The sequence below is a fragment of the Salmo salar genome, unplaced genomic scaffold (assembly GCF_905237065.1).
Source record: "Salmo salar unplaced genomic scaffold, Ssal_v3.1, whole genome shotgun sequence".
Lineage (NCBI taxonomy): Eukaryota > Metazoa > Chordata > Actinopteri > Salmoniformes > Salmonidae > Salmo > Salmo salar.
The window spans coordinates 103,532-116,370 of NW_025548927.1; the positions used below are offsets into that span (position 1 = coordinate 103,532).

Here is a 12,839-nt window from a genome sequence, read left to right on the forward strand (position 1 = left end):
TATACCCCCTAGCTAGTGCCCTTATACCCCCTAGCTAGTGCCCTTATACCCCTAGCTAGTGCCCTTATACCCCCTAGCTAGTGCCCTTATACCCCCTAGCTAGTGCCCTTATACCCCCTAGCTAGTGCCCTTATACCCCCTAGCTAGTGCCCTTATACCCCCTAGCTAGTGCCCTTATACCCCCTAGCTAGTGCCCTTATACCCCCTAGCTAGTGCCCTTATACCCCCTAGCTAGTGCCCTTATAACCATATCAGACACAGGGGGAATGGCACTTCCTAGTGCTTGTACTACAGATTTTAATTCTTTAAAATATTTTTTTAAATCTTCCACAAAAACAATATAATCACAACGTTATTGAATTAGTACAATGTGATATTCACAGGACATATATGAGTCTATTGAATAACTGATATTCACAGGACCTATATGAGTCTATTGAATAACTGCTCTCATCTTAGTGTGGAACAAGAGCTGGACAACATGTATAGATTCTGATCCTGGTCTGTATTTGAGCTGGACAACATGTATATATTCTGATCCTGGTCTTTATTTGAGCTGGACAACATGTATATATTCTGATCCTGGTCTGTATTTGAGCTGGACAACATGTATAGATTCTGATCCTGGTCTGTATTTGAGCTGGACAACATGTATAGATTCTGATCCTGGTCTGTATTTGAGCTGGACAACATGTATAGATTCTGATCCTGGTCTGTATTTGAGCTGGACAACATGTATATATTCTGATCCTGGTCTGTATTTGAGCTGGACAACATGTATAGATTCTGATCCTGGTCTGTATTTGAGCTGGACAACATGTATAGATTCTGATCCTGGTCTGTATTTGAGCTGGACAACATGTATATATTCTGATCCTGGTCTTTATTTGAGCTGGACAACATGTATATATTCTGATCCTGGTCTGTATTTGAGCTGGACAACATGTATAGATTCTGATCCTGGTCTGTATTTGAGCTGGACAACATGTATATATTCTGATCCTGGTCTTTATTTGAGCAGGACAACATGTATAGATTCTGATCCTGGTCTGTATTTGAGCAGGACAACATGTATAGATTCTGATCCTGGTCTGTATTTGAGCTGGACAACATGTATATATTCTGATCCTGGTCTGTATTTGAGCTGGACAACATGTATATATTCTGATCCTGGTCTGTATTTGAGCAGGACAACATGTATAGATGCTGATCCTGGTCTGTATTTGAGCTGGACAACATGTATAGATTCTGATCCTGGTCTGTATTTGAGCTGGACAACATGTATATATTCTGATCCTGGTCTGTATTTGAGCTGGACAACATGTATATATTCTGATCCTGGTCTGTATTTGAGCAGGACAACATGTATATATTCTGATCCTGGTCTGTATTTGAGCTGGACAACATGTATAGATTCTGATCCTGGTCTGTATTTGAGCTGGACAACATGTATAGATGCTGATCCTGGTCTGTATTTGAGCTGGTAATTATGATATAGTTTTATCTGACTAGTTTTTTTTCTCTCTCTTCCTCTCCAGACACCAGTAATGGTAACTTTAACCTGAAGGCTCTGACAGGCAGCTCTGGCTACAAGTTTGGTTGCCTGGCTAAGATAGTCAACTACATGAAGGTAAGGTGGACACACACACACAATACGTGGATGATGCCATGTCCATGACGTTTGAGTCATTTAGCAGATGCTCTTGTCCAGAGTGACTAACAGTAGTGAGTGTGTTCAGTTTGCGTACTGGTGGAACCCACAAGCCTGGTGTTGCTAGCGTCATGCTCTACCAACTGATCTACACAGGACCACACACAGTTATCCTACTGTCAAATCACCACTGTAGTAATCACATGGTGTCATAGAGGTTGTTCAGTGGTGTCCTGAATGGTGAGCTTCCTCCCTCAACAGTCTGAGCTGTCATCTCAATTAACCCACTCCCCTTTAACCCCTCTGAACCCTCCATCTGTCTTATTGGGTTGTTACTTCCTCCTTCAACAGTCTGAGCTGTCATCTCAATTAACCCACTCCCCTTTAACCCCTCTGAACCCTCCATCTGTCTTATTGGGTTGTTACTTCCTCCTTCAACAGTCTGAGCTGTCATCTCAATTACCCCACTCCCCTTTAACCCCTCTGAACCCTCCATCTGTCTTATTGGGTTGTTACTTCCTCCTTCAACAGTCTGAGCTGTCATCTCAATTACCCCACTCCCCTTTAACCCCTCTGAACCCTCCATCTGTCTTATTGGGTTGTTTCCTCCTTCAACAGTCTGAGCTGTCATCTCAATTACCCCACTCCCCTTTAACCCCTCTGAACCCTCCATCTGTCTTATTGGGTTTATTGTGATGTTACTTCCTCCTTCTACTCTTTGGTTCTCCACTCTTTCTTTTGGAAGTAAACAACACACACACACACACACACACACACACACACACACACACACACACACTTTTTTAGTCAAGATGTTTATGGTTGAGCTCTGGTACAGTAACTCTGACAGCCTGGGTGGTTTTTCACACCAGACTTTGACTCATAACAATCTGCATAACGTTCACAGATTGTGCGTGTGCCTGTGTGTGCCTGTGCGTGTGTGTGTGTGTGCGTGTGTGTGTGTGTGTGTGTGCCTGTGTGTGTGTGTGTGTGCGTGTGTGCGTGTGCGCGTGTCTGTGTGTGTGTGTGTGTGTGCTCTATACCTTCTCCCAGTACTGAAGCTACCTTGTCTTGACACAGTCGATGCAGACAAGCTGCTGTTACACAGATGACTTCTTTTAAGCAATGTATCATGTGACCAACCAATAAGGTCCTGGATTCTGAGTTCCGTTCTTCTCTGTACGGTACTCAGCCTACTACACTGAATTGAAGGATTTTAGAAACTGTCCACCTGGCTATTAGACAACACTAGCCTGGGTGACATTCAGGTCCTAAATGCCATACATGAAAAGTCAACATTTTTACTGTTGGTTTAGTTTGTCATATTTTCAAGCCCAAACTGAAAGCCTTGACTAGCAGGTTAGCTTCATTTCCAGCCCTGAGTCTCACTATTGATCATGTGTTCCTCTATGTTCCTTCCTGTTCCTCTATGTTCCTTCCTGTCCTCCAGACCAGACACCAGCGGGGTGATACTCACCACTTGACTGTGGAGGAGATTCTAGATGAGACCAAACTACTGGACATCGGCATGAAGCAGAAACAATGGCTGATGACTGAGGTGTGTGTTGGGGTTATCAGAGTTATCATGAAGCAGAAACAATGGCTGATGACTGAGGTGTGTGTTGGGGTTATCAGAGTTATCATGAAGCAGAAACAATGGCTGATGACTGAGGTGTGTGTTGGGGCGTTCATGTTATCAGAATTATCGGGAGGTGCGAGTGGGAAACTGAGAATGTTTTGTTGCTTGACCTTTCACCTTTTCAATAGATGACGCCAAATCTGTTTTTGACAATTACAAACTTATCAACGTGAATAATGTAGATCGTTTGACAATATGATCAAGGTTAAGCAAGCTAGCTAACTTTATTATTAGCAACGTTTAGCTAGCTGATATCCTATTGGTTGAAGAATTGGTTTGATTTCAAAAGCATGTGAACAGTAACGTTTGAGTTCCCACCTCCCACAAGCACCTGCTGCCCCATGTGTGTCTGAAGGAGAGAGAGAGAGAATAAGACATGTATCAGAAACAACAACTTGTTAAATGATAATGATTATTGATATGGATCAATTGTGAATTCTTTAAAACCACTACCACCTCCCCAAACTGTTGCCCTCATTATTCTACTCATAAAACATCGTTTTTAGAAACCATCTTCCACCTCTCTCTCTTCTTGCTCTCTCCCTCTCTTTATTTACCTCCGTCCCACCCTCCTCTTCCTCGGGCCAAACAGACAAGTGGTTTGAGACCCGTTGAAATAAATGTGACTTGACTAAGTCTCTGTCCCGTCCCCCAGGCGCTGGCCAGTAACCCTAAGATAGAGGTGAGGGATGGGAAATATGCCTTCAAGCCCAAATATCACCTGAAGGACAAGAAAGCCCTGCTCAGACTGTTGGATAAACATGACCAGCTGGGACTGGGAGGATTACTGCTAGACGATGTGGAGGAGGGACTACCTAACTCTGCCAAGGCACTAAAGGTGTGTGTGTGTGTGTGTGTGTGTGTGTGTGTGTGTGTGTGTGTGTGTGTGTGTGTGTGTGTGTGTGTGTGTAAGAGTATTAATGAGTCAGACATAGTAACGGCCTCTGTTCCTCCCCAGGTTTTGGGAGACCAGATCATCTTTGTGACAAGACCAGACAAGAAGAAGATTCTGTTCTATAATGATAAACACTGTCAGTTTACAGTTGACGAAGGTGAGAGCGTTGGTGTAGTTTCTCTACCTTAATAAAAAAAAATGCCCTCATGGTAGATGAGTGGGAGCATTGGTATGGTGTCTTTTGCTTAGTTCTCTGTAGAAGGTGAGAATATAATGTTAATTAGAACTAGAGTGTTGGTATGGTCTCTCCCTTAATTTAGTTTGCAGTGGTTGAAGATGAGAGCATCTGTATAGTTTCTCCCCATTAAATCTCTGTTGAAAAGCTGAGCATTGGTAGGGTTTTTCTCCTGTCTTCCAATGCAGAATGTGAAAGTGTTGGTACAATTTCTCCCTTAATTATCAGTTTGCAGTAGATTCAGATAAGAGCGTTGATAAGGTCTCTCTTCCTTATTTCAGTTAAAGGAGCTTTATTGACATGAAATACATTCTGTAAATATTGCCAAAGGTTAAAAAAAAATGTTTATGTTTTATAAGTCTAAAGAAGTAACGTCTAAAGTACAACTGCATAAAGTCACTTAGTTCTCTGTAGAAAGTGTGAGCACTGGTACGGTTTCTCTCCCTTTGCTTGGTCTGGTTTCTCTTTTACGTAATGACCTCAATGGCTCCTCCCAGTGGTTAGATCCCGCAGGTTTATATATATATCTTTTTTTTACTATGACGTAATTTTGAAGTGTAGAGCTTTCAGTTCGTTCATACCAGGATTCATTCAGTCAATATAGGATATTAACTGAATGTAATTTTTTGCTTACTTGTATGTTTTGATTTGTTTACTTGTATGTATTGTGTACTGCAATTCAGCTTTTATCTGCCAAGTACGACCTAGTTGTAAAAATGTAATAAACTACTATTGTCCTACCCGAGCTAATGGTATCCTGTCTGTGTTTCCTGGTCTATGGTCCCAGAGTTCACCAAGCTGTGGCGGAGTATCCCAGTGGACTCTATGGACGAAGAGAAGATAGAGGACTATCTCAAGAGACAGGGCATCTCCTCCATGCAGGAGACTGGACCCAAGAAAGTGGTGAGCTTCTCTCTCTCCCCACCTCTTTCTCTACCTCTCCAGATCTCTCTACCTCTCCACCGCTGTTCTCTCTCTCTCTCTCTCTCTCTCTCTCTCTCTCTCTCTCTCTCTCTCACTTTCTGTTTCTGTCTCAATTCCAGTCGTGGGGGGGGGCAGCTAACGCACCTGACTCCAGTAATCAACTAATCATGATCTTCAGTGTAGAAAGCAGTTAGTTTAAATCAGCTGTGTTTTGCTAGGGGATGGGGGGAAAGGTGTGACACCAATCAAGCCCCCCCCGACGACTGGAATTGCCCAGGCCTGCCGGTCTGTCACATTGCTGGGACAATCAACCGAAAATGATCTTGACACCCACACAGAACATAGAGAGGACATTTAACATGTGGATAGTAATGATAAGGATCCTTTACTAGAGGAATGTGATGTTTAACATGAAATAAGTCGTGACTGATATACTGATATGGGCTATTTGTTACCGAGACAGTTGATCGCTACAACATTCAAACTAGAAGTAGTAAGTTGAAGGGTCATATAAAAAGTAACTGAGGGGCACATTCATGTTATAAACTTGTTCTATTTATCGACATTGTGATAATTTAGTCAATTTATGGTGGTACGGATTTATGTCCACATCTCCTGGCTCTATCACTCTCTTATCCTATCACTCTCTCTATCTTTCTCTGCATATTTCTCAGCTTGTCTCCTTCCCTCCCCGTCTGTTTTATATTCCTCTCCTCTCTCTCTGGTACCCCGACTGAGTACTGACACACTGCTTCATCCATATCACATAACTTATCTGTGATTGGTTGTTTCTACAATAAACCGGTCTGTGATTGTCTGTTTTGGTGGTGTTGCTACAGTTACCAATCAAGAGGAAGAAGCCAGGTGGACAGAAGAAGAGGCGCTTCAAGACTCACAACGACCATCTGGCTGGAGTACTGGAGGACTACTCAGAGGGCGTACCCGCTAAGAAGTGATGTCACTTCCTGGTTATACCCCTCCCACTTCCTCTTCCCTGGCCCAGTGAGAGAGGGGTGACCTGGGAGTTGTTGTTTTTGTAGTTTGTTTTGCCAGAAATAAACTTTTTTTATTTGTCTCACCAAAACTACAATGAAGATGAGAGGAGACAATGGCGGTGTCTCAAAAGTGTGAACTTGCTTCCTTTTCTTGTGTCCTTTCCTCCCCGATGATAAAGGAGAAGAGATGAGGAAAGGAAGCCATTTTGGAACATTGAGACACAAGATGGCTGACTGATTGACTGAAGTGAAGTCCTTGCCAAACACACCAACCTAAAGAGGCGCTCGCTGTCCTTTCTGATAATACTGTACCAGTTTGGTTCTAAGCGGTAATACAAAAGGTGGACGGCTTTAGGGTAGCAAAAATTCCAGTTTTCCAGAAATCCCAGTTGGAATATTCCTGTAATGACAAATTCCCTGGAATCTGGTAATACTCCAATGGGGATGTCTGGAAAAGTTCCAGCCTTAGAAGGGGCTGTATGTGTAAATGTCTGGAACAGGATGGACACTGTGTGTGTGGTATTGGAGAGAGAATGTGTGTGGAAGTGGTTTTAAATAATAGCAGTCTGATCATCTGCTGTGGATGTTCCTTATATTCATTTACAACAGTGGTCACCAATGGCAACCTGGAGAAATACAGGACGTGCAGGGTTTTGCTCCAGACCTGCACAAACACTCCTGAATTAGCTAAACAACTCGTAGAATCTACCATGTTTACTCAGACAAACACTAGCCTGGTCCCAGGTCTTTGTGCTGTCATTCCAAACGGCATGACAAGGAGTCATAGCAGAGTTGAAACCAGGCTAGACAAACACCCCACTCCCATAGAACCCTTACAGAATATACTACTCAGCTAATAAACTGTTCATCAGAATATACTACTCAGCTAATAAACTGTTCATCAGAATATACTACTCAGCTAATAAACTGTTCATCAGAATATACTACTCAGCTAATAAACTGTTCATCAAGACTTTGATTGGGTGAATGGGTTGTGTTAGTGCAGGGCTAGAACAAAAGCCTACACACCCTGTATCTCCAATTCCTGGTTGGTTGGTGACCGCTGGTCTCGGAGCTTTCTTCATTACTGAGCATGTTACACACAGTACCTTTTCCTGAGGCCTTTCTCTGACGGACACACAATAAAGTCATAGAAAACACACTGTACTGTTTCTTCTTGATAACATGAGATCTGGATTCAATCTGATTGTTACATTTAAAGGTAATATCTGATTCGGAGAAAGAGGACGCGAGGAATCACGGAAAGACAAATGAAGATTGGTTGGATGATGGCTCAGTGGGCGAATAGACTGGTTGGATGATGGCTCAGTGGGCGAATAGACTGGTTGGATAAAAGCTCAGTGGGCGAATAGACTGGTTGGATGATGGCTCAGTGGGCGAATAGACTGGTTGGATGATGGCTCAGTGGACGAATAGACTGGTTGGATGATGGCTCAGTGGGCGAATAGACTGGTTGGATGATGGCTCAGTGGGCGAATAGACTGGTTGGATGAAAGCTCAGTGGGCGAATAGACTGGTTGGATGAAAGCTCAGTGGGCGAATAGACTGGTTGGATGAAAGCTCAGTGGCCGAATAGACTGGTTGGATGAAAGCTCAGTGGCCGAATAGACTGGTTGGATGAAAGCTCAGTGGGCGAATAGACTGGTTGGATGAAAGCTCAGTGGGCGAATAGACTGGTTGGATGAAAGCTCAGTGGGCGAATAGACTGGTTGGATGAAAGCTCAGTGGGCGAATAGACTGGTTGGATGAAAGCTCAGTGGGCGAATAGACTGGTTGGATGAAAGCTCAGTGGGCGAGGCTTAATGACAGAGCAGTGAGTGGAATTTACAGCTGAGAGACAAAAGTAACTTTTTAGGGTGTCAGGTTGGAGGTGTATGGGGGGTGTTAAACGCGCGTTGCAACCTGCCAAGGTCGCCAGTTCTAATCCCGTTTGCGACTAGTTTTCCAACTCTACCCAACATTACTAATTACATTTCTAACCTACAAACTCTGAACAGCTTTAAATACAAAAACAAGGATGGTGGCCCACCCCCTGCTAGCACTGAGATAGATGACACTCGACTGCTTTTCTCCTTCCCCCTTCTGACACCGAGGTGGTGACACACATCTGTGTGTGCCTGGCAGATATCTCAGCTTGGATGTCGGCCCACCACCTCAAGCTCAACCTAGACAAGACGGAGCTGCTCTTCCTCCCAGGGAAAGGCCTGCCCACTCAAAGATCTCTCCATCACGGTTGCCGACACCAGTGGCGTGACCCTGGACAACACCCTGTCGTTCTCTCCAAACATCAAAGCTGTGACTCGCTCCTGTAGGTTCATGCTCTACAGCGTCCATAGAGTACGACCCTGAACAACACCCTGTCGTTCTCTCCAAACATCAAAGCTGTGACTCGCTCCTGTAGGTTCATGCTCTACAGCGTCCGTAGACTACGACCCTGCCTCACACAGCAAGGGGCACAGGTCCTAATCCAGGCAGTTGTCCTCTCCCATCTGGACTACTGAAACTCTGTTGGCTGGGCTCCTTACTTGTGCCATCAAACCCCTGGAACTTATCCAGAACACAGCAGCCCGCCTGGTTTTCAACCTCATGTTACATACTGACTACGTTGAGTCTGCTAAATGACTCCCTACTGTAAGTCTGTCTGGATAAGAGAGTCTGCTAAATGACTCCCTACTGTAAGTCTGTCTGGATAAGAGTCTGCTAAATGACTCCCTACTGTAAGTCTCTCTGGATAAGAGAGTCTGCTAAATGACTCCCTACTGTAAGTCTCTCTGGATAAGAGAGTCTGCTAAATGACTCCCTACTGTAAGTCTCTCTGGATAAGAGAGTCTGCTAAATGACTCCCTACTGTAAGTCTCTCTGGATAAGAGAGTCTGCTAAATGACTCCCTACTGTAAGTCTCTCTGGATAAGAGTCTGCTAAATGACTCCCTACTGTAAGTCTCTCTGGATAAGAGTCTGCTAAATGACTCCCTACTGTAAGTCTCTCTGGATAAGAGTCTGCTAAATGACTCCCTACTGTAAGTCTCTCTGGATAAGAGAGTCTGCTAAATGACTCCCTACTGTAAGTCTCTCTGGATAAGAGAGTCTGCTAAATGACTCCCTACTGTAAGTCTCTCTGGATGAGAGAGTCTGCTAAATGACTCAAATGTTCTAGGTTCACAGGTTCTAATCTTGCGGATGCCATTTAAAAAAAAAGAGAAGAGGGTATATGTATAGCCCTGTTTACACCTCACATTAACATGTGGTTTCTCTGATCTGATCAAAGTGATCCAATCCAAACCTGTTTAAAGTTTGCCACATCTACACATGGTATTAATGTGTCTGAGTCCCAATAACCTCTCCATCCTCCTGAGCATTGGAGTGGTGTAGGCATGAGTTGGAGCAAGTTTCCATGTAGTTAAAACAGACTGGCTAAAGTAAAACAAAAACGGACTTCACTGGCTAAACCAAAACAGATTGTATTGGATTTCCTTGAGTCCTCTAATCGTCTCCTCAAAACCCATAGGATGAGAAGGTTAGAACAGGGAGGGATCCTAAAATCCAATGTAGGGAAGTGAACAAGTGCACACTTTGGGAGAAAGGGGAGATTATTGGGACGCACCCAGTGAGTATTTCTAGTCAGAGTACAGCAACCCTGTCCTACAGTCTCCAAACAGCAAACTACAACTTTTAAATAAGTCCTTTTAATTACATTTGGATATAAAGCATTTGGTGGTAAACAGTCAGACAGGAAACATATAACACTTCCACTACAAAGGGGCCGTTTCCCAGTCACAGGTCAAGCCTAATCATGGACTAAAAGCTTTTTAAATCCAGCTGGGTCTGGGAAACAGGACCTTGGTGTGGTGAGACAAGGAGAACAGTTCAGTGACATTCTTCAGTTATTTGTTAAAGTAGTAGCAGTCCATTTTGAGTGGTAAGAGATTCCTTCATTCGCTGTCTGCCAGAGAGGTCCATTTTGAGTGGTAAGAGATTCCTTCATTCGCTGTCTGCCAGAGAGGTCCATTTTTGGCTGCGAGCTGGGGGTTAGTTTTTGGCCGGCGTGACGGCGGAGGTGGTTTTGACAGTCTTCTTCATGTGGTGGTAGTTGGGGAGGATCTTCATCAGGAAGTCAAGCTGAAGAGTCTGAGGCTGCAGAACACATGAACACAAAGACATGTTGTTCTTCACTGCTGACGAGGAAACAGTGGATGGACTGGTTCTTTGGTATAAAGTGGAGAAAGACAAAGCTACATAGACTGTATGTACAGGCCTTATACACACAGACCCGTAGAACACTAATCTCAGTGTGTGTGTGTACCTGTGGTCGCTCTGTCTGCACACGTCTCTGACACCCCGAGCCGAAGATGACAGTGTTTTCAGGTATGACCTCACAGGTGTTGACCTGGCAACAGGCGCCGATGATACAACCAGAAGTTAGAATCATGTTCCTGCCCAGGTCAGCTGGAGAGGAGGGGGGAGGGGGGGTTGAACAGATATGAGAACACAGTTCAGATGATAGAAGGGTTCTCTCCATAAGTGATTTATAAACCAATCAACAGTTCAGATGATGGAAGGGTTCTCTCCATAAGTCATTTATAAACCAATCAACAGTTCAGATGATGGAAGGGTTCTCTCCATAAGTCATTTATAAACCAATCAACAGTTCAGATGATGGAAGGGTTCTCTCCATAAGTCATTTATAAACCAATCAACAGTTCAGATGATGGAAGGGTTCTCTCCATAAGTCATTTAAAAACCAAACTACACAGACACACTCAGTCATATAGAACATTGGGAAGAAGACTGTCATTACTGAATTTGTGGCATTTTAACCTTTCTTACCTTTGGATTCTATGACATTGTTGTCCCCAATTTTCAAAGCTTGAGACACTGCAAGTATCATTGGTTAAGGATAGTTTCATACTTTACCAACAAAAGGACTTTCAGAGCAACAATATACACACATACAGATATGTAATATTAGACAGAGGTCAAATGTCCAAATAGCTGTACCCTAAAGGTCAGTCATTGGCTGTACTACACCTCTATATGCTGTACCCTATAGGTCAGTGGCTGTACTACACCTCTATATGCTGTACCCTATAGGTCAGTGGCTGTACCCTATAGGTCAGTGGCTGTACTACACCTCTATATGCTGTACCCTATAGGTCAGTGGTTGTATCCTATAGGTCAGTGGCAGTACCCTATAGGTCAGTGGCAGTACCCTATAGGTCAGTGGCAGTACCCTATAGGTCAGTGGCTGTACCCTATAGGTCAGTGGCTGTACCCTATAGGTCAGTGTACCACACTTCAATATAAAAGGATACTACATCCAACTTCAAACACGTTGTTGATGCCGATGGTCATCGTCTTGGGCTCCACTCCCTCAGAGTCAGGAGCTATGTTCTCTGGATAACTGATCAGAGACAGAACACCAGCTTCAATCACTACAATGTAGACCATCATATGGCAGAGGAAACAGAGGTAGGAGAGAGCAAAAGAGAGGTGGGGGAAAGACAGAATAAAAGGATGGAAGGAATAAAGTGTAGGGAGAATGGATGGATGTAACAGGGGAGGGGGAAATTAAGAGGGGGGGGGAGAAAGAGGCATCAATAGAACACAGGAGAGACCTCACCATTGCACCCTTCCACTTCTATAAGATTCACTATTGTTATGTTCACCTGTTAATTATGAGAGCTTGTTCCTCGATGAGGTTGCCTTCTCCGATGACTATGGGTCCTGCCTCGGCTATAATGCGGGCTTTGGGATGGACCACCGTTCTGGCACCTGGAAGAACCATAGTCAAATGTGTAACGTTAGCCTCCTACATCAACCATTTTAGCTGGCTGCAAAGTGGATATGTACTCAGTAACCTGAACCATGTAATAATGTCAAGCTATATGGAGACTAGAGCTACTACAGACAAACGAATGTTGTTGCTCATTGTTAAATAAATAGTTAGCGAGCGTTACCTGGCTAGCTAAGCTAAAGGCTACATTTTATGTCCTCTTACCAATAGTGACGTCCCCTCTGATCTCGCTTTCCACGCACACCACGGCGCCAGCTGCTATTTTAGCACTACAAACAGAAAACCAAGTGTTGGTAATAATCAGCCATACAAAAAAACGTACCATTTATGAATCATCTGTATGTCTACAAGTTAGTTACGATTTTAGCTATAGCAAGCAGCTAACTTAGCTAGTCACGTTAGCTAGCGGTTTCCTAAAACATATTCACCTTGTTTAACACATTCAAACTATCATAAAACATTATGAGACAGTAACAATGTGTTATTTGATACACAATACTGTACTAAAAACGAATTCAAGTTGGATTCGTAATACCTTTTTTGAGCACTTTGTTTATCCGACATTTTGCTGATCGACTTGAGTTTTTCGACAATCGATTTCGAATCCTTCTCAGGATAAACGACGTCATTGTGCGCTTGCGTGGAACGCAGACAAGATGAGGAGGGGAGGATTAATGGGGATTTAC

General features: G+C 43.7%; 2 protein-coding genes across 4 annotated transcripts in view; one reads left to right on the forward strand and one right to left on the reverse strand.

The window, feature by feature from the left end:
• Positions 1-7,501, forward strand: part of gtf2e2 (general transcription factor IIE, polypeptide 2, beta) — a 28,248-nt gene extending 20,747 nt beyond the window's left edge. Inside the window, exons 3-8 of one of the 2 annotated variants that reach the window (XM_045712869.1) lie at positions 1,539-1,630; positions 3,102-3,209; positions 3,946-4,128; positions 4,249-4,342; positions 5,208-5,323; positions 6,184-7,501. In XM_045712869.1, coding sequence (XP_045568825.1) covers positions 1,539-1,630; positions 3,102-3,209; positions 3,946-4,128; positions 4,249-4,342; positions 5,208-5,323; positions 6,184-6,300 — 710 coding nt within the window. In that variant the 3' untranslated portion in view covers positions 6,301-7,501. 2 annotated transcript variants of the gene reach the window in all.
• A 2,528-nt stretch (positions 7,502-10,029) lies between these two features.
• On the reverse strand, positions 10,030-12,839 carry LOC100196300 (Dynactin subunit 6). 2 transcript variants are annotated; one of them, NM_001141329.2, is given in 8 exon segments: positions 10,034-10,323; positions 10,362-10,493; positions 10,663-10,805; positions 11,187-11,234; positions 11,672-11,760; positions 12,026-12,131; positions 12,358-12,422; positions 12,689-12,760. In NM_001141329.2, coding segments are annotated over 7 exon segments (585 nt in total). In that variant the 5' UTR covers positions 12,718-12,760; the 3' UTR covers positions 10,034-10,323; positions 10,362-10,388.

Bases quoted from the DNA above. Each gene is read 5' to 3' on its own strand.
- LOC100196300 (XM_045712870.1), bottom strand. From the start codon at position 12,717: ATGTCGGATAAACAAAGTGCTCAAAAAAG. The intron at 12,423-12,688 runs GTATTACGAATC...TTCTGTTTGTAG, and splicing joins AAACAAAGTGCTCAAAAAAG to TGCTAAAATAGCAGCTGGCG. The intron at 11,235-11,671 runs GTATCCTTTTAT...TGATACTTGCAG, and splicing joins CGTGTTTGAAGTTGGATGTA to TGTCTCAAGCTTTGAAAATT.